At 37.7% G+C, this 26347-nt stretch overlaps 1 protein-coding gene across 4 annotated transcripts in view; it reads right to left on the reverse strand.

The window, feature by feature from the left end:
• The window catches only part of EYS (eyes shut homolog), an 860563-nt gene that overhangs the window by 695863 nt on the left and 138353 nt on the right, over window positions 1-26347 (reverse strand). For 3 of the 4 annotated variants that reach the window (XM_048297572.1, XM_048297571.1, XM_048297573.1), the window contains 2 exons: window positions 23951-24065; window positions 9651-9810 (listed from right to left, as the gene is read on the reverse strand). In XM_048297572.1, coding sequence (XP_048153529.1) covers window positions 9651-9810; window positions 23951-24065 — 275 coding nt within the window. Of the gene's footprint in view, window positions 1-9650; window positions 9811-11400; window positions 11540-23950; window positions 24066-26347 lie in introns of those variants that run through there. The other variant, XM_048297574.1, reaches the window with a different exon arrangement.

The following is a 26347-nucleotide window of genomic DNA, read 5'->3' on the forward strand; positions in this document are numbered from 1 at the left end:
TAAGTTAAATCCAAGAAAAATGCGATAATATTTTCTAATGACACAGCTTTTCTAATTAACATATAAAGGGGATAGTTTCCATTAGATCACAAAAAACAAGAATTTACTGGGGTTAGGAATAACAATTCCAAGACTGGAACTCATCATACACTAAGTCTGATTAAATTTTGATTAGTGTAAGTGATTAGGCACATTTACACCATACCGTGGACCAATGTTACAGAAAACTATTTCCTTTTTTAGGAAACCAACATAATCTTTTCCACATAAAGACTACCATGTCCTAATAGGTAAAGCAGCCAAAGTCAAACACCCATGTTCATTAAGTACTGTCCCAGCTTCACAGACTAAGGGGACACAAACTATAATATGGACATTTTCCAGTTCAAGTAAACATTATTATACTTATTCTCAAAATTCATCAGCTACCATAATTTATTTACATAGAGCTGAATTTAAAGCTTTTTGAAAAGATCAAAAAGACTTCCACTGACCACAGTCAGCTGATGATTTAGTGCAGTTGTCTACTACTGCATGAATTATACACGGTCATATATTCTCAAATGTTAAATATGCAGTTAAAATTCTACCTTCTCCTGGTTTAGAATGCAATTAATCATGTAAGGGCACTTAAGAATAGTCCTTTCTGAAAGTTCCTCTGCAGCTGTTGTTTAACCACAGTCTTTAGCTGAGATCCTTTTTCAGAATGTCTTTAAATTTGTTTGAGATATATTTTAATAACCTTGGCTCTTAAATGAACTCATTATTCTGGAACATGCAATTAGACTTTTGACCATTTAATAGATTATCTGTCCTTTCTCTTAGCTGCATTCAGGATTTAGCTGGAAATCTGGTCATAAAGATTCATCTCTTGGCAAAGTCTTTTGCAGACCTCTCTTTCAAAGAGTCTCTTATCCTCTTGTGAAGGTTTTGTTTGTTTCTTCTGCTGTTGTTCCAAGTGCTCTTTATATGTCTTGTTAAAAAATCTCGTTCATATAAAAACCACAACAGGATGTTAGGACAATATACAAAACAATTTTCATTCCTGGAACAGAGAAATTTCGTCTAGCTTGATCCTTTTTCACTCATCATATGTGAAATATGAAATAATACAGAACAAGCATTCACAGAGACACAGAGAGAGGGTAAATTCCATAAAGAGCATCCTACCCAGCCCAGATAAAAAGCACCATACTTGCCAGCTCCTCTGCTCTCTGGAAGACTCTTGAACACCACACTTGGGTTCCAGAGAGGGGGTGGAGTTTTTTAAGTTTTAGAAAATTATCCTTGGCAAATTGAGTCTTAATTATTCAGATACAAAGATTCTGAATTGAGAATAAGATAATGGGTTATGAGCCTGGAGTAAAGGTAAATGTCAATGCACTGAGGCAGCAGTCCAAATTTGGGTGGGTGAGAGAAAGATTGATTGTGAGATAAGAGAATAAATTGGGTTGAAGGACACCTTTAAAGATCATTTAGTCTAAGCCTCCTGCAATGAGCAGGGACATCTTTAACTCAGGTTGCTCGGAGTCCAGTCCAACTCGTCCTTGAATGCTTCCACAGATGGGGCATTTATAACATCTCTGGGCAACCTGGTCCACTGTTTCACAACTCTCATTCTGAAAAATTTCTTCCTTATAGCTGATGCAGCCTGCTGTGTTGGCCGGCGGAATAAGCACTACGTCTTCCCCGAGTGTCCTTGAGGAATCCGGCAGTCTCAGAGAGGCCAATCCTCATTGGAGACACCCAGGAGGAGCTCTGGAGCTGCCATGCAAACACCCACAACTACCAGTGTGATTGAGAGCACAGTCACACACACAGGCACACCAAAATTGTTGACCACTGATGAAGGAGCTGAGAGGGGTCTCCAGCATGGTTATGCACAGGTTTATTCCAGGAAGGGTCCAGGGATGAAAGACCAGGATAGTGGAGGGTCCAGGGGTTTTATAGGGGGATGAACAACCAATCAGGAGAGGGCCAGGGGGCGGAAAGGGCACAGACTGACAACCAATACACCAATAGGATGGGAGAGGGGAGGGACAAGGGAGAAGGGGACCAATGGGGCATCGAGAAACAGGGAACATTCTAAAACTTATACCTATTAAACAGGAAATATACATATTGACAGGGAGATACAGAAAAGGGGGTGGAGGCCCAACGGGCCAACCAGCAATCATTGATCTACCTACGGAAACAAAGGCTTGTGGGAACTCGCCATGAGCTAGAGGGAGATGTTAAATCTTGGAGCCGGCCCACCACGAGTTCAAGGCTGCACTTGGGCCTTCTGGCTCTCTAACCACTCCAGTGGCGGCCACAACTGCTGCAACATATATCTAGTGTAAATTTATTCTCTTTCAATTTAAAGTCATTACCCCTTCTCTTAGTGCTACAGACCCTTGTAAAAAGCTCCTTTTCAGTTTCTTTATAACTGGAGTATTGAAAGGCCTCAATAAAGTGTTTAAAGAATCTTCTCCAAACTGAACAACACCAGCCCTCTTAGCCTTTCCTCATAGGAGAATTGTTCCAGTCCTCTGCACTGGCTCCATACCTTTCCTGTACTGAGGGCTATAGGACTGGATGCAGTACTCTGATGTAAATTCCAATATCATTTAATATTCTTATCTGAAATGTTCTGATCTGAAAAGTAAATTAAACCTCCTATCTGGAATTTTTACTAAATTGGTTGTAAATGCTGAGGAGAAAGGTATAATAAAAACAAACCTAAAGAAGTCAAATATTTTGAAGGAACATGTGTCTAAAGTGATATATATCTCAGTAAATAGAAATTGAAGCAAGTATATTGCAGAAAAAGTAAACCTGAGCTATTCAGAGAGTCCCAGAGTGAAGACTTAAGTTTAGAAGTTGTTGCTTGAATGTAAGTTTCTGATGTGATTCAGGTTAAAAAACCCAAATAAACAAAACAAAGCAAAAAAAGGTCTTAAAGTGCCTAAGAAGTCTGCTTATGTGACAAGAAAAATACACATCAATAAGAGACATCATTAACACAGATTAAGCCATGTTTTAAGTCTGTAAGAAAGTGGTATTGTATACCATATTTCAGAATTCATTTGGGTTGTTTGTTTTTTTTTTAATAGAAGGAACAACTACTGAGCACAAAAGTTGAGATACAGCATAAGCAAGTCTAGAATATTTAGTTCATGTATTAAAATTATTCCAGCTTCAGTGGAAATACAGTAGACTATGTCAGCTAATGATGGTGTACATTGTGTCTGAGAAAAAGTAAGCAATATGCAGCTAGCCTGATTATCCATGCTTTAAAGAGGAAAGTTGATATTCAAAGCTAAAAGATATAAGTCTGAGGTCTTTTAAAGAACTAAAACAGAGCTACGGAGATCAGCTTTGTAATGAAAACTGTCACTAGATCTACATTATAGTGTTATTCATCTTTCCAATGCATTATATATTTTTAAACATGCTATAATTATATCTACACTGCATATTTTATCATGTTTTAATTAGCATGATAGGTGGTTTATAATACAGTTGAAAATTTTTGTACCTTGGTAAGATCTAAAATGGTGTACTTGGCTGAGTGAACACAGGTTCAGCTGACAAGCAGAAAAGAATGTTTCTATGGTTATTATAGATAATTAGCTTTTTCAACCACTTCAACTTTTTCAGAAGACTTTTTGACTGATTTTACATAAAAGGCCTACATCCCTCATGTTTCCTATTGATGTGATTTTTTTTGTGGGTGTGATATATAGCTATTTGAATGTTCACTATCTATCCAGCTACCTCTTTGAATTTTTAGAGAAAACTGCAGTTTCCCTTGTCACTAAGAGGAGCTTTATATATTTGGGAATGAGAATGAATAATGCAGTGGTGTTCTCAATAAGAGTCTTAGAAACTATCCAGAGAGAAAAAAAACCTTTTAAGTTTTACTCTGAATGAGTAAAACAGGAAAGGATAGACATCAATAGCTGTAAACCCAGAAGAGTCAGACAAACTAAAGCAAATCAGCACAGTTCTAACTCCCTGACAGGTAAATCTGGGAGTTGTATGCCTTAATAAAATGAGGCATGGTAGGTTGGTAGAAGTGGGAAGCAGGAGAATAAAATGGTAGGTTGTTTTATATGCACCTGGACTTGAGGTCAGACTTTCACAGGAACACATTGTGAATAGGAAACACTACTGCTAGATCTCTGAAATTTTTCTACTTTTAAAATATTCAGTTAATGATGTAAAATGTCTCTTTTGTTTGAGTTCTGGGCTAATAGTCCCAGAAAGTCAAGTAACTCGTACTTCTCTTAAAAAATACAAGGTTGACAGAGGTGGGTGGAAGTCATTTTTGGAGTTCATGAGCAGGTGTAGCTATCTGGAGGGTTCCACATGCCAAGTTTAAGGATGTATTTTAAAGCATGTCTTCCAGGTGAGAACTTTACTAATCATATGCTTAGAAATACAGATCTTAATGCATCTATGCTTCTTAGAAAACAACACCATCTTTAAGTTAACTGTAACTATTCTTGATGAACAAAAACTCCATCAAAATTCTTTCTTATTCAAATGGGCAAAATATATTGTGCACAACAAATTAAACTAGAAACTGAACTACTAAGAAATAGGAACATACTCATAAATATCCCCCTGCACTGCGAACATTTTATTCCATTTTAAAAGCAGGCAGAACTTAAATATTGATATTACATTTCTCTATGAATTATCATGTAGAATATTTTCATAGTCTTCCGACTTTTCATGCAATTGCTGCATGCCAAAATAATAGAAGTATTTTCAGCACAAAAATTTCAATAGCCTTAGTATTTTGTGTGGAAATCAAGACCTGAGAAAAAAATTGTTGGCTTGAACTACTGTAGATCACAGTCTGCTTGGAATAACTACAAGTAGGCTACAATATCAGACATTAGCCCTAGCCCTCATTTACTTTTTAGGAGTTCATCTGCTTCATATTAAATATTATGCCAGTATGGAGAATGTACCCTTTTTATTTTTTCATTGCTTACTTCTCTATCCTTTCATTGCAATTAGTACAGTCAAATGCCCTCGATGAACTGAAACTGTTGTGTTTCCATTTAATTCAGCTTCCTATCGTCTTAGGTGAGTGGTCTTTGTAAGGATTGGTGTCCTTACAACACACCTTCTGGTGAGGCATCACCTTGAGTCCTGGGTGCAGTTTTGGGCATCACAATATGAGATGGATATAAAGCTATTGGAGAGCATCCAAAGAAGGGCCACAAAGGGCTGAAGGCCTTGAAAGGAACCACATGAAGAGCAGCTGAGATCACTTGGTCTTTTCCGAAGAGACTGAGGGGAGACCTCATTGTCATCTTCAACATCCTCAGGAGGGGAAGAGGAGGGGTAGGTACCAATCTCTTCTCTGTGGTGACCAGTGACAGGACTCAAGCAAGTGGCATGAAGCTGAGTTGAGGAAGGTTTAGGTTGAGTATCAGGAGAAGGTTCTTCCCCCAGGGGGTGGTTGGGCACTGGAACAGGCTCCCCAGGGCAGTGGTCACAGCACCAAGCCTGACAGACCTCAGTAAGTGTTCATACAATGTTCTCAGGCATGTGATGTGATTTTTGGCATGGTTTTGTGCAGAGCCAGGACTTGGGCATGGTGATCTTTGTGGGTCCCTTCCAATTCAGTACATGCTATCATTCTGATTTCTAGAGTCAGTGTAACTCATGTTTTTTCTTGGACTTTTACTGGCATTGGGAGACACCTGCATTGGGAGCAAAGTTAAAGGAACAGGCTAGATAAAATGATTTTCCTTTCACCCTAACTAATGCTATATAAACACACTTCCTAAAAGGCATTTTAAACAGCAGGTAATGTTTCTGGGTATCTGCTGAAGAGGATTAGAACAAGAAGTACTTCAGTTGTTATTATTGCTTTCTGTCAGTTATCTCTGAAAGTTCTTCTTTAATAAAAAATTGAGTCTTCTGAAAAGCAACAAGCTGTTCCCTTTTTGTTCACCTATGAATGTAAGTATTCTGAGCAATTTCCTGTAGCAGTACTTAACAAGTGGCTTCTTTTATTCTGTTATTTTACTACATGGTTGCTGATGTTTGGGATCTATGTGCACTAACCATTTCTCTTTCAGAGGTGACAATGGCAATAACATATAAAGTGCAATGAACAAAGCTTAAAATGGCATCATCTGTTGCTGAGACAGATACTGCTGTGTAATTCCAGTAACGCTCCTGTGATATAGGGACCTCCCATGATGCTACAAAAGTTCCTTTACTTGCTCACCTTTACTATAGGGATTAGAGCTGTGAGAAAAAAAAATATTACTTTTTTTGTCTATTTGAGTTTTTAGACTTAAGAGATTACCACTCTACTTTGACATGAAATAGAGACCTTCCCCAAATATTCTAGAAATGGCTGAACTCCTGCCTGCTAACAGCACGTACTGAATGGATTCCTTATTTTGCTTCACCTAAATAGCCAGAGATCTACCGGGATGAACCACGCTTCTCACAGAGATATGATGGAACTCCGTTTATTCTATTGTCACACCCATAGTTATACTCTAATTCCCCAAGCACGCATAAATAAGCAAGCTCCATACTACTGGGTTACAGCTACTGTTCACGCAGCCTTTAATAGCAAGCGATTGGTTACAGATTAATATGCAAGCAACTAACTAACATAAGTTTTTCTCTTTCTATGGTCAGCATCTCCCTCCCCAACATCCTGTCGGCTTGCCACATCAGCATTGCTCTTCTCTTTTTTCCCTAGTCAAGGACAGTTCACTAATATAGCTTGGATTGTGCATGTATACATGTCCCTGTTCACTCAGCCGTTTCTCTACACACCTGTGTGCTTTTGCTTGACCTAATGATTTATCTTTATCTCAAGTTTTCTTACTTTTGTGCTTCTGATTCTTTCCACCACCCCACTGGGGAAGAATGAACAACTAGGTGTTTGGTACTTAGCTGCTCACCAGGGTTAAAATATGTCACCACTGTATCCTCGAGAACAAAAGAAATTAAAAATGTGGATTTGACCAGAGAGAAGGATTTAAACTAGGCCATGTAATTTCTTTGTTCACTAGTATAAATATTGCCTTACTTAGACTGTGAAAGGTATAGGATCTTTTATAGCCCGTATCTTGTTCTCTGGGACATTAGTTATTATGCCAGTAGAGATACTTTCTACAGAATACTGTTTCAAGTATCCTACATAGTTCAATAGTGCAATCTCCATCAAAGTATGTTTATATACATTTCCCATATACCTGTAGAAATTAGCAGATCTATCTCAACTCAATAAAACAATAAAAGAGAAAAATTATGGATAAATCTGTGAACAATCTTAATGAGTGTTGAATTTTCTTGAGATTCAGTTTATTTTAGCAGTAGTAAGATTATTTTAATAAAAGGACTTTTCTGTGAAGTTAGAATGAAGTGTCTAACATGCCAAATCAATCCCTGCCAATATGAATGCTCTAGGAAAAGATAGTAATAAATTTGAGGAAGTTTATTCAAGGACAATTGGTCTACTGTGCAGGACCTGAGAAATTGCTGATATGGATTGTTGAGATGTCATAAACCATGTTACTTACAAGCACTGTTGTAGATTCAAAGGTTTTTATCCACTTTCAGAGAAGAGAAAAATGAAAATGTAGAAAGAAATTGAAAGCACAAAAATAATGACACCTATTCAACAAAAATAACTATATTTTATAACCCTTTATTCTCCTTTGAGCATTTAAACCAAACATGGGTATATTTTTCTCAGTAAATGACCCAAAATGCTTTTTACATATAAACAGAAACATATAGTTTAAAATTGCATGTGTATAAGTTAAGTTTCTACAAGGTTTTCTTAAAGAGTATGGAATCAAATTGAAGTAGGTTTATTACTTTTTAAATCAAAGTTCTGCTTTTCATAGCTGAGAATGTTACATCATGTCATATTTTGTGTTCCCTAAGATGTCTGTTCCAAGCATGATTTAAATGTTAATGCAAAAGCTACAGCTGTAGTGTTTATAATTTTAAAATACAATTAAGAACCAATAGATGTGAAACTACAATAGCTTTTCCAGTTGCAGAAACTATTTAATTCAGAATCAAGTAAATGTGCCAAAATTGCTACTACATTTCCCTTCCCTTTTTCCATCTCCAAGCACATAAGTGAAACAATAAACAGGTATAAATGACATTTTTTTATGGATCAAGACTGAAAAAGTAACTGGTTATTTAAAAACAGAAAAAGTAAAAAAAAAAAAAATTCTATTGCAATATATAGAACTCGTACAATGAGAATCCACAAGAGAAAGAATCTTGGCCTCATAGCAAGATGTCCCTGAACAACAAGGTTGTTTCCACTTGAATTCAGTCATGACTCAGTGTTTAGTAAGGTTTAATTCTATTAATTGCATATATTTATTGCCATTTATTGTAACCTGTTAAACTTTTGTTTCATGATCATATTGTACACTAGAGACTTTAAGTGATCTCAAAAGCCGTAAAGTATTGTAGTGAAACAGTACTTTTATTTACAAATCCATAATTTTAGATGTCACACCAATAAAAAAAAGTCAAGCATAGATTGAAAAAATAAAACCCTAACAGTGATAATAGAGAAGTGAAAAGAAAGGTTGATAGTTAAACCTCTGGGTTATTATCCTATGATTTCTTTTTCAATGGTAGTAGATTTAAAGTCTGTTTTCTCTGTGTATCAGTTCTTTAAATTAAATTAATTTTCATTTTTTGGGTAATAAACATTGTTTCTATATTTCAACTGGTTATTTTTTAAGTTCTCTTAATATTTTTGGCACTCATCTTTAAATTGATGTACATATGGCTAATATCTCTTTCCATAATATTAACCTAAACCTGCAGCAAATCACATTTGAATCTTCTCTTTCAGTTCCCTCTCTAGAAAAAGATTAGTGAAGGATTTTAGGATCCACCTTCAATTAGCTTCTATTTAAAGGATAAGGCTGGAGGAAAAAATCAGAAATTATTTTCTTTGTCACTTAAAATATCAATGTGGTTAATATAAGCTACTCTTTTAGGCTTCTTTTCTAATTAAAAGAGAAACACTGCTGAATAAATTGTGTCAATGACTAACAAATATCTGACACAGTGGTTATAATCCTCCTCTGAAAAACTGACTTACTGACAATACAGAGATCCTTAAAGACTAGGCTTTAGTTAAATAAAATGAACCAGTTAATCCCACACCAAATTAAATTAATAAATCACTGGTGGTCCACTAAGGAATTAAAATAGGAGGTGGAATTCAGCTCTCAAAAAGTAAAATTATCTGAGTAAATACAGGCTGATACAAACTAACAAACATCCTGAACTCTGTTTCTCTCGTCAATTAGGTATCCAGGAACTATAATTAGCTGTCAGACATGTAGCTCACATGCAGGACTTTTATACATAGACATACACTTAGTCTCAAACTGAAGCTGAAGCTTATTCTAGGTCTATTCTTACTGTAACCTTAATTGGAAGATTCAAATTAACCTGTAAACTCCATTTAGATTTCATAGGCAACACAGCGGAGGGCAGGAAATGCAGAGAGGTGTGATTACTCCTCCAAATATTTCTCTATCCCTTGTTTCTTTAAAATCCAGCATTCTTATATTTGAATATTTGAAAGGAAATGAAACTACAAATTTCTACATGATTTTTATATGCCTTACCTGTAAAATCACGAGGACACAAACACTGAAGCAAAGGTTGTTTTCTCAGTTGACTCATATCAATGCAAGTTGCTCCATCAGAACAATTATTTGGATAAATTAAACATGCATTTTCAGCAAATTGGCAAACTTCTCCTGTCCATCCAGGTGCACAGAGGCACTAGATATAACAAACACACAAACAAACAAACAGAAAACCCAAAATGAAAATGCAATGTGAAAGTTTGTAGAATTTTCTTTGAGTCTCCTATTTTAATACCAAGTAAAAGTGTGGTAGAATGCAGAGTGTTGCATCCAGCTGAGACTATTATTCATGCCTGTATTTGCACATGGTAAAACAGTTGAGAGAGGCAGAACTCACCTACCATATCTGTTGAAAAATTGTGGGAAAAAGGGACACATGAGGTGGAGGAAATGGCGAGATAATTACTGGTTGTAAGGGATAAAAATGCCAGCAGGAACAGAAGAACTGAGTGTGTTAAAAGGATTTTAAAGGCCTAGAGATGAAGGAGAAATTGGGCAGTGATGCTAACAAAGCCTACAAGAGAAACAGTCACCAACCAGTAATCAGAAAATGTAGTACAGGGTTTCTGTTATACACGCACACCCTACCTTTTAAATAAAATAAATTAAAACGGTTTATTTAGAGGAAAGGAGAAGATGTGAAGCTTATATTAGCTTCTCAGAAGAGTCCTTTGAAACACATACAAGTGCCCTGACCAAATATAATTAATAGTAGCTTCTCTTGAATCCCATTATAAGGGCAATAAAACAGTATAGCCAACAGTAGCATGCAAGTATTTTAGAACAGTGGAATGGTGTACCAGGTTCACAATACATAAACATTTTATGTGAGTGTCCTGGGTTGCAGTGTATTCTATTACCATCCTCATGAGCTGTTGAAACCAGGTGGGGCAGTGTTTCCTTGCCTCCTCCCCCCAGACTATCTTGCTGTTAATTGCCCATCATTGTTCTGCCGCCTGACTCAGAGATAACTCCCTCTGGACTATCTTCTGTTAATGAGCCTAATCAACACTTTGCCTCATGACTCATTACCCCATTGTGAGATGCTCCACCCAAGAGGGAGGAACCAAGCATCCCATCGTGGATATAATCTGGGACTCTGAACACCAGAGAGAACACCCTTCCCCCTGGATTTCCAGATGACAGAAGCTACACAGCCACCATTGGACTGTCTGAGGAAGAGCAGACTCTTTTATTACAGGATCACCGCTTCAGAGAACTGCAGCCACCTTTCTACCAGACTGCTACCACCACCCTGCCTAACAGGGTGTCAGGTTGTACCTTGACTCTGTCAGTTTGAACCAGTGTTTTCTTTTACTTTTTTTTCCTTTTCTTTAATTTCCATTAAATTGTTATTCTGACTTGGTGCCTCCCACTGGTTTGTTTTCAAACTAGTACAGTGAGTATGTGTACATGTGACCACCAAAAGCATTGTAGTGACTCATATAAGTAACAAGAAAGTTGCCAAAGAACAAGATCAGCATAAGGCACAGAAAATAGGCAGAATATATTGCTGAATACAGAAAAAAAATACTGTAAAGACACAAAAAGCCTCAAGGCAAGTAATACCAGGAGGAGAGTATTGTTTTTTGAAGGGCAGGGGGAGTTTTTTGTGGGGGACATAAAATATCACAAACCATCAGATATGAAGAGGAAGGACAGAGACAGAAGACAAGCTCAATTCAATAATGACTTCTCTCATCAAAGAGCTCACAAGACAGATTACCTTGACCTTGGTTGTTAAGAACCACCAGGGATCACAGCTGTCAGCACTAACTCTTCGGCATCAGTTCCACAGCATTGTGTGATCACAGAGAATTTAGAATGTAAATGTTACAGAGTAGCAGTATGTAGGTGTACTGACAATTCCTAACCATCTTAAAAACTACTAGCATTAAGTATGCTGTTTGTGAGTTAATGCATACAAGTTTGTTTTAAATTTTAAAACTGGCCTGACCTCTCAGTCTTCTAAACATTCCCATTACAGTGATCTCTGATTCCCTGACATACATATTTTGTAAAAATGAACAGTACTTAGGTGGTCAAGTGAAGGCTTTAAGAGAACTGCACTGATGAGAATCCCCTACTGTGAATGTCTGCATTCAACTATTGAAACAGCAGATAGCTAAAATAATTCCAAAGTGACCTAGGTATAAGAGGAGTATGATAGCCTACAGAATTAGTGCAACTTACCTTCCAAGGCCTGGAAGAACATAGTTCTCCAGCAGCTGTATACTCGTTTGTATTTTCTGCATTTTTATCCCTGCATCACTCTGTTGTGACAATACCCATCTATGTCCCTGCCATTTCCTGATTTCCTTCCCCTCAGTCTCCAGGAACACCTTTCACTGCTATGTACTGCCCTTATCCTTGATGTTATGTTTGATTAAATTTGGCACTACTAGGTAAAAGGTAAAATCAAGAAGGCGTGTTTTAGGTAACTGTATCTATGGCTTTGTCTATCTTTGTTAGTCAGTACACAGTGCTTATCCCAGACAAATGTATAGAAACATGATCTATCCTGTTTGTCAATATATTTTACATTCATAGGACTCCAGAATGATTTAGGTTAAGAGAGATCCTTGAGGGTCATATAGTCCTACTCCTTCTTCAGAGCAGGTCAAATTTTAAATGCAAGCTGCTTGCTCAGGATCTTGTCTACTTCAGGTCTGAATATCTTCAAGGATGACGATTCCACAGCCTTCCTGGGCAACTTTTTGCAGTGCTGAAGTACACTCCACTACATTATGAACCATTTCTTCTTAATACTTAGCCATAATTTCCTTTGTTGCAACTTCTGCCTGTCACTCCAGTGCTGTGCACTTCTGAGAAAAATTTGGCTCTGTCCTGTTTATCATCACCCAATGAGGAGCTGAAGAAAAGAATTATATCCCCATTCAGCTTTCTATTTTCAAGGCTTAAAAAACACAGATCCTTCAGCCTTTCCTCATACATCATATGCTGCAAAGTTTTCACAGTGTTGATGGCGCTCTGCTAGACTTGTTACAATTTTGTCAGTCTTATTTTTTGTTCATTGAAGTTCTACACCTCACAGAGTACTCCACAGGTAGCCTATCAAGTGCTGTGCAGTAGGGACTGATGACTTCACTTGATCTGCTCTCTATGCTTTCACTAATGCAAGCCAGTACTAGATGAAGTTACCTACACTTTATCGTGATCTGGTTACATTGGCCCACTCCTTCATCTTCCACAGATGTATCCTGTCAAGCCCTTTGGACACTTATAAATACCCTCTTTGCCTATATTGTTCCTGGTTTGGAATTTCTCTTTCATTGATAGTATTTCATTCCTCTAAATTTTGCCACTTGGTGCGGGACTTGGGAAATTTGAAAGCAGATATTGTAAATAAAAACCAGAGCAAAGACACTGAATGTCATCCGCCTCATTCAGCAGTGGGCATACATTTTCCTTTGTCTCATTTTTTTCTGCCACTGTACCTATACAAATGGGATTTATAAGATAGTTTCTCCTTTATGATTATTTTTCATGAGGACATGTTTGGAAATTCTCCTTGACTAGACTCAACCTTTTATCTGCCCAGTCACTAAACATTACTATTTATTGGTAAAAACTGTTTAGCCAGTATTTTCTTTCTTTACATATCTTAAGTCTATTCTGCAAGAAAGAACTTCAAATAAGTTCACTGAAGTGTAACCCTATTTACAGTGGATACATGTTAACTTAAAAAAAATGTTCTCAGAGATGGAATTGTGACTGTAGTTGTGAAAACTACATTTAATTTTCATCTAGCAAAGTCACTTTTCTGCACCTTGGATGATGTATTGCTGGCAAAACAGCATTCAGGAACTGAATCACTATTTCCAGACTATGCCTGAATCATTTTGAGGATAATTGAAGGACAAGTCTTAGGGATGCTTAAGCCAGCACTTTCCACAAAAATTAAGCAATTTTTTAAAGCTTAATTGTAATAATCTCCGAGCATACTGGTACAATAACCTTTCTTTTTTTTTCTTCCCGGTTTTCAATTGCCTGGTAAGAGGGCTTGCAAAATGAAGATGTTCATGTGTTAGGCTGCTTTGCCCCTGTTAAAGTACGTGGAGAAAATTCAAACTCAACCCAAAATTTTGTTATTAAACTAGGTATGAATGCTTTCAATTTTTGATTTATCTTACATTATTCTGTTGTGTTGTTTATTCCTATGCTCAGATTTTCTTCTTTTCCCACCCCTCCCTGCTGCCCCCCATTCCATAAATACAATCTGAGTTATATGTACATCCTCACAGGTGTTTATATTTTCAAATTTTTCTATAGGTGTTTTTGGCATTAGGAACTGGAGTGACTGGTTTATGAGAAAAAGGCTTCAAGAACCCAAAAGATGCTGTTTGGCCAAATGACAAAAAAGAAATAGTATTTATTTTTTTCTGCACTGATGGAGCTCTGAAAATTGTTTAAATGAAGAAAATAAAATTCTGCTTACATATTTTTGTATGTAAAGTGCATTCCTAACTGAAATTCTGGAAGTCACTCACACTGGAAAAATAATAACTGCAAGAAATATATAGAGATTTAGCTCATAGCTAACAAATGTGTAGCTTCTTAGTGGATTGAGGAACTTATTTGGGGAGTACATTTTACTCACTTCCTTATTCGAATTGATAGGTCTTAAAACTTACAATATTAATCTTTAACCTAAAATACACCCGGGCACATAATTGACTTTTAATTTTAAAAGACAAAATTAACTGGTCCTAACTTACTGTATCTGCCAAATTTACAGACGACACCAGGCTGAGCAGTGCAGCTGACACACCTGAAGTATGGGATGCCATCCAGAAGGACCTGAACAAACTTGAGAAGTGGGTCCCTGGGAACGCACAACAAGGTTCAGCAAGGTCAAATGAAAGGTCCTACACATCGGCTGGGGGAATCCTGGTACCAAGTGGGCTGGGGGAAAGGGACTGACTGTTACAGCGGGGATACTGTAACACGCATATATCAAACCAGGAGTCCCATAGAAAAGAAATATATATGTGGACAGATAGATTCTTGGTAGATGTTTCAGGGATGTTTATTTCTCCAGCCGCATGGCCGGGGCTCTGCCGAGGAACTCCTCCAGTCACGGGACCCGAGGGTCCTTCCCATGCAGAAGAACACAAACCAACCAATCGGGAATGAGGCTGACCAGGGGCAGGGAAACCCCATGTCTTCCCCCCAGGGCCCCTCTCCCAGGGCTCCATGGCGGGGGGGGAGACCCCAACATCTCACCCGTTTTATTTTAATAAAAGGAGAATGAAAACAACTGGATAAACATAACAAGAACAGTTTCAAGACAAAACAAGCCACCCTCCTGAGTCTTTAAATGTCCAAACAGATTCTGTGGAACATCTTAGGGCTGACAGAAGGGAGATAGAACTCTCTGGGCATGCTTTGTGGGGAAACTGAGGCAGGAGAGGGTTTAATTTCTTCCCTCCCCCTTTTCATCCCCCCCTCGGTACCGGAGAGGAATTGTAGGGAAATGGAATTGTATAGGGAAGCCATGGGGTGAAAAACGGATTAAGAATAAACCGGGGATAGGGTAAACTTAGGAAAGGGTTCATATTGGGTATAGGGTAAAAAGGGAAAGTAGGCTGTGGGTAGGGAAGTTGCGGGGATGGATATTGTTTATAATTTTGTACATAACGGCTGCCTTTGACGGGAATACCTCTAGGCCCAGTAACATTTGCTGCTTGTAAACTTTTCTTTCCTTGCACTATATCAAATTGTACAACTTCCCCATCTCCTACACTTTGCAGGTAATTTTTAGGGTTATTCCTTTTAATGGCAGTTCTATGGATGAATAGATCTTCCCCTGTATCATCTCGTGTTATAAATCCATAGTTGTTTTTTACATTGTACCATTTCACAGTTCTTGTGACTTTCGTTGCTATAACTTCTCCTATCACGTGCTTGCGTGTTCGTCGTGGCTGCTGGTCCCGCGTGGCCGCCGCCTCGCCGACTCCGACGTCTTGGCCGGGCCCCCGCATTGCAGCTGCTCTGCGCTCTCCGAGCGGCGCTGCTCTGGCACGTGTCCGGGCTCTGCGCGGCCCCGCGTTGCCATCGCCGCTGGCTCCGTGCCCTGTGAGCGGTTCCGCTCCGCAAACTCCACGCTGCTTTGAGAGCGGCCCCGTTCCGGCTCGGCGCTGTGCTGCGCGGCTTCTCGTGTCGCTGTGGAAACCGCCGCTTCTCCCTCCGCAGGGCTCTCCGAGCCAGTCTCTCAGAGCGATCTTCCACGCCGATGCCTGGTTCCTGGCTGCTCGTGACCCACAACACCCGCGGCGCCTGCGGCATCGCTCCCTCACTCGCGGCCACGTGGCCGGGGACCCCGAGACAGGGATGGGGTCCGCGATAAGGCGCGCGCTCCCGAGGGGGCTGGGTGCATCCAGCACAGGCACCTCCGCTGGCATGGCTGCAGTCACACGCTGCAGGGATGGCAGCCGCGCGATCTTGGCCACGGGATAAGTATGATTTTCTGCTTTAGGGGTAATGGGACCATACAAATGCTCCTCAAGAGCTTCACTGATTATAAGGGATGCACGGAAAGCTTCTCTCGCTAGTCCATGTTCTGTTTGATCCCTTACCTTATCCCAGATCTCGTCCCAGAAACACCCCTGACAAGTTCCAGGCAGTTCAATATCAAAAAGTAAGTCTCGAGAAATATAGAAGAACCTTTTGAAAAGCCAGATAAAAAAATGTTCTAGATCTCCCGGTTGCAATACTTTTTTGTTTTGTTGTTCAAGGATTCCTTTAACTTCTAGATACATTTTTTTTCTGTGGCTCAGAGAGCCCCATTTCCCACGATTCTTCCATAGTCCAGAGAGAATATCCAAACCAAGATGAGAAGAGAGAGGTCTAGAGTGGTTTTTTACTCACGAATTTTCCTCAGGGATCGGTGTTGTGGCCGCATTCCTCCACCAACTGACAACAGCCTGGTAGAGAGGGTCGGAGATATTGGAGGATGAAAAGCTGAACCTGAGCTGGCAGTGTGTGCTTGCAGCCCAGAAAGCCAATATTATCCTGGGCTGCATCATAAGCAGAATGACCAGCATGTCAAGGGAGGTGATTCTGCGCCTCTACTCTGCTCTGGTGACACTCCACTTGGAGTGCTGCATCTGGCTCTGGGATTATCATTACAAGAAAGACATTGACCTATAGGAGTGGGTCCTGAGGAGGGCCACAGTGGACTGGAGCAGCTTTCCTACAAAGACAGGCTGAGAGAGTTTGGGTTGTTCAACGTGGAGCAAAAAAGACTCTGGGGAGATCTCTCTGTGACATTTCATTAAAGAGGGCTGTGGAAAGATGGCTGGCTGTAAAATTAGAGGAAACTGTGAAGTTATATCCACATCCTAACAGAAGTTCGGTGTGGAAATTACAGGGTAAAATACAGTTGTTGCTCCATGGATAGAATGCAGTTGACATGCTCAAAATTTTACTCCAATCGGTGACAAAGGTATGTATGACTAGGGTCACTCAAGCTCCACCTAAACTTAGAGGAATAGTATAAAACTAAGTAGAGAATGGGGGAAATGTTAGGGAAGACTCCATTCTGACTGCTGGGATCAGTTGACAGGCTGAACCTGTCTTCTCCCCTGTAGGGGTGTCTATTGGGTAAGAACTGTACTCTATCTGGGCTGAATATTTTTATCGGGGATCTTAGCTTGTCTGCGTATTGCTTTGAATATGTTTTTGCAGTCAGATACTACCACTGATGATCCTTGAAACTCAACCTTTCACAATTTTATATTAATAAAGAATGTTATTCTGTGAACTGTTGGTATGAGTCCTTCACAGGTGCTGGCAGTCACCAGCAAAGGGGAACATACTCAGATACAGTGGAAGACCCAGTGAGGGATCATAAAGTGGGAAGACTCACTGAGGGATCTCCCTTATGGTATTGGTGTGTGTCCCTGAATGAGTCAGTCAAGCCATTCTCTGATCTAGCAGGACAGCTCAGTGAAGGATACCCATAACGGGACACTGACAGACAGGTTGGGCACAAGGATCTCAGCTTTCCTGGGGTGCTGACAGACAAACAATAAGGGCTGAGTAAATCTCCCCACACCAAGGGTTGAGGAAATCTCCCCTTTTCACATGACAAGGGCTTATAAGAAGGATTGGGACAAAACTTTTAGCAGGTTATATAGCAATAGAAGGGATAATGTTTTTAAAGTAAAAGAGGATAGATTCAGATTAGATAGGAGGAAGAAATGTGTCACAATGAGAATTGTGAAACACTGGAGTAAGTTGCCCAGAGAGGTGGTAGATGCCTCACCTCTGGAAACACTGAAGGTCAGGCTGAATGGGACTCTGAGTAATCTGATGTACTGGAAGATGTCCCTGCTCACTGATGGGGAATTGTACTAAACGACCTTTAAAGGTCACTTTAAACCCAAACCATTCTACGATACTATGATCTCTGATATGATATGCTCCTTCATATGAAACCCTGATTTCAGGCAAAACAGTTATGGGTCTTGGCAGAAATATGTCATGGCTTGAATTAATTAATTACTTTTAATAAATATTATATTCTTTCATTTGTCAGGTGAACATATAGTAAAAGAGAAACTAGAATACTATCCATGCACATCTCGTATAGATGGGGGAAGATGAAGTTATCTTTTGTGTAGTTTGAGCAGGTGCCATCTCTCTTAACATATGACTTCATAAAATAATGAAAAATTTTAAATATTTAATTATAAATTAAAAAGGCAAATTAAGAATGTTCATTTTTGAGTTTTTGGTAGTAGATGACGAAAGGGCAAATACTGAAGAATGAAAAATAATCATCAAGAAGCTCAAGCTAGAAACTTACTGTACAGTATGGGAAACAGCTGCCAAAGACACCACAAAATTTATACAGCAAATGGAGAATGTGTGTCTGATCTTACTGGAATTAATAAACAGGTAAAAAAATTATTATAATTTTTAATATAAAACATATAAGTGATGTGCTTCAGAAATACACAGTGTTGAGTTGGCTGAGTGAAATTTTATGGACTCTTTCTACAAACATTCTCCTCATCTCAAGGGGCCAGTCCCTTATTAGATAGGGAAGTCAGTAAAAAAGAAATTTGGGGAATTTCTGTATCTTTGAAAAGTGGTTTAAACTTGAGTGCAGGCTTGATTTTAACTTCTCAGAAGTTGCATTTAAAAATAAACCAGAACATTTCTGTTGGTTATATCTGGTCTGTTTTGCTGTTCATTTATGTTTAATTATATGCTATTCTACTATATAAATTCAGATCCATTGCATAAAGATATATGAAATTATTACATGATTAAAGTTTTATTTAAATATTTTCATTACATTTGCTCTTCAAAAGAAGGATATTTAGTTTATTACCTGAAGATTTCTACTGTTTATTAACTTCTGTACAGCTCAGAGATAATTAGCAGCACATATGAAAGCACTAGGGTGCTTTGATGCTGTTTATTTCAATAGAAAAAGAAACGCTGGAAAATACATTTTGATAAAGTCCAAATTAAATACTGAAGGGGGAAAAACCTGTTTAGGACGTTTTAAAATTTATGTGAACTCTTCTGCAAAATTACTGTTGCTGTGTGAAAGAAAATTGACTAATTAACTTGTGCAAAACTAGCCGCTAATGGAAGTATCTGACTTTGAACTACTGCTGTTTTGAACACCCAGCTGGAAGGACAAATACAGGAGAGACATCAATAGAATTAATCATAGTGGCAAAGTGGCTTCACAGAGATGAGACTATAATGTTCTCATATGGTCCGTGGGGACAAACAGTAGGACAGACCATAGGTTTTTTTTAAAAAGGAAAATGAAAATAATCTATTTAATATGTAGTACATAAGTATAAAAGTTGCATCTGAGAGCAGTAGATTTTGCAGTGCCAATTTTCATTGCTTCTAGCATTGGTAGTATATCTGTTATAAATATTCATAATAATTTTATCACTCTAACCAACTGCTTTAATATATAATATGACATATATATTAAATTTTATATATATATATAAATATATATTTATTTGTTTCCTTATGCCTTTTTTATACTCAGAAAACAAATGGTGATCGATACAGCGCAGAAAGCTTTAAAAAAGCCCTAGTGCATTTTTTTAAAAGAACTGAATTTGTTAAACAAGTTAATGTTTTCTCTCAGCTATATTGCCTTTCAGTTCTGGATACGTGACCTAGAAGTTATTTCTTCTCTCACACAATAAATACAAATGGCTTCTCTAAGAATAAGTTGGAGGCCTTCTTAGGGCTATGAGATCTAAGCAGTATGACATAGCTCCATTTTGGAGATTATTGCTAATTCTGCGTAGAGATGCTTTGCTTCTGGGTTATAAATTCAGCCAGATTTCTAGGGATAAAGTGTTATCAAAAATCGTTAGGACTGAAAGTGGATCCTCAGGGAAGAGCTTACCAAGAGGACCAGAGCAGCAGACTTTCCACAAAGGTTTTTCAGGGAGGCCTGTGAGGCTTGGCACTGCTCACTGCTCTTCTGCAAAGGTGCAAATTGATTCCCAGCCTGACAGCTGGCTGATGGGCCTGGTTCTGCACCCATAAAGGCAAACTCATCTGGAAGGGATGAGACTTGGACCTCTGTCTGCCTGATTGTAATTTCTGTACAAGTTCTGCTGAATGATGACCACATACCAGCTTGACACGGGGAAAAATCACAGGACAAAGAGAGGTTCCCTCCTCTCTCCTCCTTCCCACATCACCCCAGAAGGAATATATTAACTTCGGTGAAGACCATTTTCTGTGTTAGTATACAAGTCTCCTGCTTTGCTAGAGAACACAGTAGTCTTTGGGCAGAATATGTTTGCGGGGCTTTTTAACTTCAACAGTGTGCCCCATGGTGTTACTGATTATTAATGTATATTCATAATTTTACTTTATCAACCATAAATCCTCTTGGTACACACTTTGTTGTTGAAATATCTCAGATTCACAATAAAGTTCCAAATGTAAAAGTCATAACTTTGTTATATGGATGTGAGAAAAAGACCAAAAGAGTACAACATTAACAACCACAGAGCCATCTGGAGGGCAAGGTTTTAGATACCAATCTTTTCTATTATATTAATTTTTCTATCCTCTTACAGCGAATCATACTATTAAATAAACAATATTAAGCATGCATCCATATAAGAAAGCAAAATTCTGGTGACTGGGGAACAATTTCCTGAAGTGAATGCATCTGTGTACCTATTCTCGTTAACTAGTGTTCCCCAGGCAAATTACTTGTCGAAGTTAAAACCATCACTTCTTTTTGCTTAGCTTCACTCTCCCTTAACAGCATGATCTACTTCCACTGCACTGTAGGAACCCTAGTCAGAAATCAGCAGCATTTCCTGTTGCTCTTTTTGAAGGCACCAGGACATCCATTGGCAATGATTCCAACATAAAATTTCACATACAAGTGTCAGTACAGCTTCTCAGAGAAATTTCAAATATTTTCTTTGAATGACCAACAGTAGGTGTAGTGGTAAAACCCAGAATGATAACAGAGATTTTTTTCTCTTTCTTTAATGCTGCTCTAGTGTGTATTTGCTTGCCAACACAGCTCTGCTGCTCAGGCAGTATGTATAATTTGTTTAGACCTTGTCTCAAGTGTAGTGCTGACAAATGGAAATGGACCTTACAATGACATTTCTTTCCCTTCATCTTTCAGCTTCAGTTTTTGTGTCTACATAATTCAATTTCTTTGTTAGCTGCAAGCACACAGCCTTGCATGAATCAGTGGTTTGTCAGGATGATGGGAGAAAGGCATGTTGACAAAATAGACTTGGATTCACTATGCAGACCATATAAGTTTAAAGATAGTTGTTTGTAGCATAATAAGGAGCTGTTAGGCAAAAAAAAAAAAAAAAAAAAAAAAGATGAATGAGCATTTTTACACCCTGCAAGACGTGGAAAGCATTTTTAATCTGCATGCCCTTCCATAGGAAGTGTATGGCAGATCACAAATGGGAGAGTGTGTAGCAACAACTGTAGAGCTGCACTTTCTTGTCCCTCAAATGCACTTCCGTAGGTAATCATAACTGCCCTGTAAATTCTGCATTTTTATACAATTTAGTGGTTTCTCCCTAGAAAGTAAAGACAGCTAGTATGCCAAAGACTTGACAGTTTTCATACCTCAGCTTTCCCACTATTGTGTTTTCAAAACTGTGCTCATTTCCAGGCTTCCAAATTACAGTTCTGTTATTCTCAGAATTTGCACTGGATTAGTTTAATATGTTTTTTTCAGTATCTCTGTTTAGTTTGGTTGGTTTTGATTTTGAGGGGTTTTTTTCAGTTTAATACTAATGATTCAGGAAGAAATAGGGGATCTTAAGCAGAGATTATACTTTTTGCCATTATCTAAGATACTTGCTGTGGATAAATAGATAGTAAGGTGCTTGATCCACCCTTGGGACCTAGAGGAAAGCTTCACATCAACAAGTGATTTCTTGTTTGTATGCTCTCTTTGTCGGTTTTTACTGCACAGTCTTGTGTCAGAGGCTTTACTGGCGCCATTCTAAATCACTGGTAGAACTCTACACGAACCACTCCATACCCTGAGGCCGTTAGCACGTGGCAGTAGTATGATAAGCATGAAACAAACAACAGCTCTTTCTTCCCTGTCACTTGCCTTTTGGGCATTGCTCATCTTTTCCCTGTCTTCAGGTAAAGATAAGGAAAACAGATACCTACAGCCATAAAGTGTTTAAGATAATCAGATTAAAAACAATGAGAAAATACTATCAGCTGCAAAACAAGAACACTGACTTTTCACTTATAAAATCCATTTAAGAAAAAATTGCCATGAGAATTGAAAAATCTATTGAAAAGTGTGTCTGTGGGCAGATTTTTTAAAAATCTTTTTAAGAAGCAGGTTATCATATTGTCATAATAATGTAGCTAAATATTTTTATTGAATAAAACTCTGCTGAAATCTGAAATTGGTTCACACGTCAATAATTGTATAAGTATGGTTTATGTTTAAACTGTTTTAATTTAATTGTTTTCTTAAAACAGTGCCTCCTGTCTTCTAAGTAGGTGGAGTTGTTATTATAAATTTGACAAACCAGTACAACATTAATAAAAACACTTTCCTATGGTATGGATATATAAAAAAAAGTGCTGTTATATTTTCTTCAGAATTTTAACAGTGACTATATTTACTTATAGAAGTGGTTCCAACATTGCAGCTGCAAGGCAGGAGAAATTCAACAGCACTCTTATTGCAATAATTGATAAATCAATAGTAAGGAAGAGAATTTTTCATATCAGTATTTTTTGAGAGAGGAAGGTCTGTTCATGTTCAAGAATTGTGTTTGTCACCTGTTAAAATTATATGTCCAAGATGTAATGTTTTCAGCAAAGCTCTCGATATTGTCTCTCACAGGATCCTTCTGGACCAAACATTAATAACCAGGTTACATTATGGGCAAGCAACTGGCTCACAGGTCAGGCACAAAGGGTTACAGTGAATGGGGTGACACCACACTGGTGACCTGTCCCTGGTGGGGTTCCACAGGGCTCCATCCTCTGCCCTGTGCTCTTCAACATCTTCATTAACAACTTGGACAAAGAACTTTAAGGAATATGATGTAAGTTTACTGATGTCACTAAGCTGGGGGGAGCTTTACACTCCCTCAAGGACAGAGAGGCCCTGCAGAGAGACCTTGACAAATTAGAGGGATGGGCAATCACTAGCCATATGGAGTTTAACAAGGAAAAGTGCCAGATTCTGCACCTTGCTTAACATTTTCAGGAGCAATTTAGAGAGTTAAAACAAGCAGATTTAATATTTTTTTCCCAAACTGTCAGTTGCAATGAACCTCACCACACTACAGTTTCATCATCAAAGTTTTAAGTTTGTATTAATTTTAAACTTTATGTGGAGGTAAGTAACTTGATTCTGGTTAAAATAATGGCAACAGATGATCTTAATTTAAGCAATGTATTTTTAAAGGCTGCGACACAGCTGTGATTATCATCTTTGTGGGTAATGACACTCACCGCAATTAGTTATATATTCTTTTTACTATAAAAATACCCTTCAGTTATCTTACTTGATATAGTACTAAACACGGTCTCAGTAGAAAAGTAATAAAAAAATCCATATTACCCAAGTGAATTGCCCTTGTGTTATCGATTAAAATAAATAAAACCTATAAAAGTGTGCCACTCTTGTCTCTTAGAATAATGTATGCATTTCAAGTTCTGCTTGTCTGAAGCTTTTATAATTTGGAACACTGAATTAGTTTAACATGTATTAAATTACTTACAGTGAACCCTCCAATTATATTAAGACACAATCCTTCATTCAGACAGTTGATGCTGAGCAGCCTGCAGTAGTCAATTACTTCCTCACAGTTCTTTCCAGTGAATCCTGGCATGCAGCTGCAAATACACCAGTGTATTTTAGAGAACTTGCATTTTAAAAGTTAATTGTATTTAATTACGTTCCATAATTCTATTAAATAATGTTCTTGCAGTAGCAAAACAGATCTCTTATGTTATTTAAAATACTCAGAACATGTTTTCAAGAAATTAAAAATCCATTGCATTTTTCTGGATAATTTTGCTTTTTCATAAAATAATTTCTTTCCTCGATTAAAGTATTTTCACACCAATATTTCATATAATATTGCAGAAAAAAGACCAAACACCCTAGAATAAGGTAATATTTAATAAACAGTTATAGACAAGGTAACAAGGTCTTGAAAAACTATTAGAAAGGATAGGCCAACTAAATCATAAGAGAGGAAAAAAATAATAAATATGTGGTAAGTGAGAAATAAACATCAATCATTGCTAATGATTAAAGAGTAGTAAATGATGACATGCTTAATTTTGTAAGGAACAATGTAGAGAACAATGCAGAGTTGTTTTTGTGCTAGCTTAATTGTAATTTAGTGTTTTCTTTAATGAAGAAAACTAGCATTCAATTTTTGTGACTGTTTGCTAGTTCCATGTGATGCCAATAGAGTGATGGATAACTCATGTATAGTAAAAGGAACTGCAGAAATTTCTTCTGATTCATGTCAGCACTTAGTAGGAGAAAATCCTTTCCTGATGTTTCTCTACCATGTTTAAAAAAATCTCATATACACAAATAAAAAAGATGAGATTCAAATGGATAGTAAAGAAGTCTTATTCAAAAGCAATAATGGAACAATGTAGAAAAATATTTGAATATTTGTATCTTGATAAATAGATAATCCTTGTCAAACTATCTCACCATGTTCTTACAGAAACAGCATGTTCCTCTGTCTAAAGGCTATTTCTGGTATTATGGAAAGAAAAGATTTAGGAAGAGAAAGGAAATGGCCAATTAGCTGAAAATTTGTGTTTGTGAAGGAATCAAAAAGTAATAGAAGGGAATTTCTTTAGCTGTTTCTAAGGGGTAGTTTTTCAAATTATTCAGTCCAGAAGTTGGAAATGATGAAGATTATACAGAATTGCTTCTGGTTTTCCTACGTTCTTGCTCCTAATAGATATGAGATCCAGAGTGTTGCATATGTTTTCTCATTTAAAGAAAAAAACTATCCAACCCCTGGTTTCAAAATGCATGAAGCTCCTCACAGTTAAGCAGCATACTACAGTAAAGGATATATTTTCAATAGCAACTACTTAGGCAACAACTTTCAATAGAAAGCATCTGAGTTAGCCACACTTTCTAAATCAGTTAAAGATGTCTATCAGTGGGTATGGCTCTGAGTCCGAGGAATGCACAGACACATGTAGCATGTCCAGAAGCTTAAGTCACTTATTACCTTAGTTAAGTGTTAAACTGGTTGGATTTAATCAGAAATCCCTGGAAACCAACCACAATTCGTGCAAAGGACCATTTGGACAGAGGTAGATGGATATGGGAAAACCTTCTGTAAATGGTTATATGCTTTGAGGCTGGTATAGACACAATCACATGAGGACACTCTATGCAAGTAGCAATGGACCACATAATCCTCACCCTCCTCTTGAAAAAGGTGCTGCATGCAATTATATTTCTACCATTTCAAGTACTTGGCTTCAAGATTCTTGCAAAGTCTATCCTTAAAAAATTTCTGGTTCAGGTATTGTAGCTAAAAGGAGTTTTTCCTAAAAAAAATTTCCATGTGAAAGGAATGTAAAATAATAGTAAAAAGGGTTTTTTTATATTGTCTTGCCATTTATTTTTTAAATAACATCTGAAACCAAATCAGAGCAACTCGATTACGTTTGTTTTACTGATTTGTTTTTACCAATGCTCTGAAGTGAAAGAGTTCCTAGATTTTTTTTCCTTCAATCTACAATTGTTTCATTAACCAGATAATCTAGTAAACCAATTTTAGAAGCTGTTCCTTCTAAATTTTGTATTTGCTCATTTTTTCTGTTCTTGTTTTTATTGTTGTTTTGCAATAAATGTATCAATGTCAGGGAAAGGAAGTGTAAGCTAGAATAAAAAAGGTTGACAGTAAAGTTCCAAAGATGGCACTAACAGAATATATTTTCTCAGAACACCCTTTCACATTTTTTGTGACTGTTTATTGTCCTAAAGAACATGGATAATAGAAGAAGATATAAAGCAAACAATCATAGTTTATTATGATGGATATCCTTGTTCACTGCCTATTTGAATTCACCCTAAATTTTGACATTTAAGAAAAAATGCAACTATTAGATTCTTAGCACAAAGTTGT

Source organism: Corvus hawaiiensis, chromosome 3 (genome assembly GCF_020740725.1).
Source record: "Corvus hawaiiensis isolate bCorHaw1 chromosome 3, bCorHaw1.pri.cur, whole genome shotgun sequence".
Classification (NCBI taxonomy): Eukaryota; Metazoa; Chordata; class Aves; order Passeriformes; family Corvidae; genus Corvus; species Corvus hawaiiensis.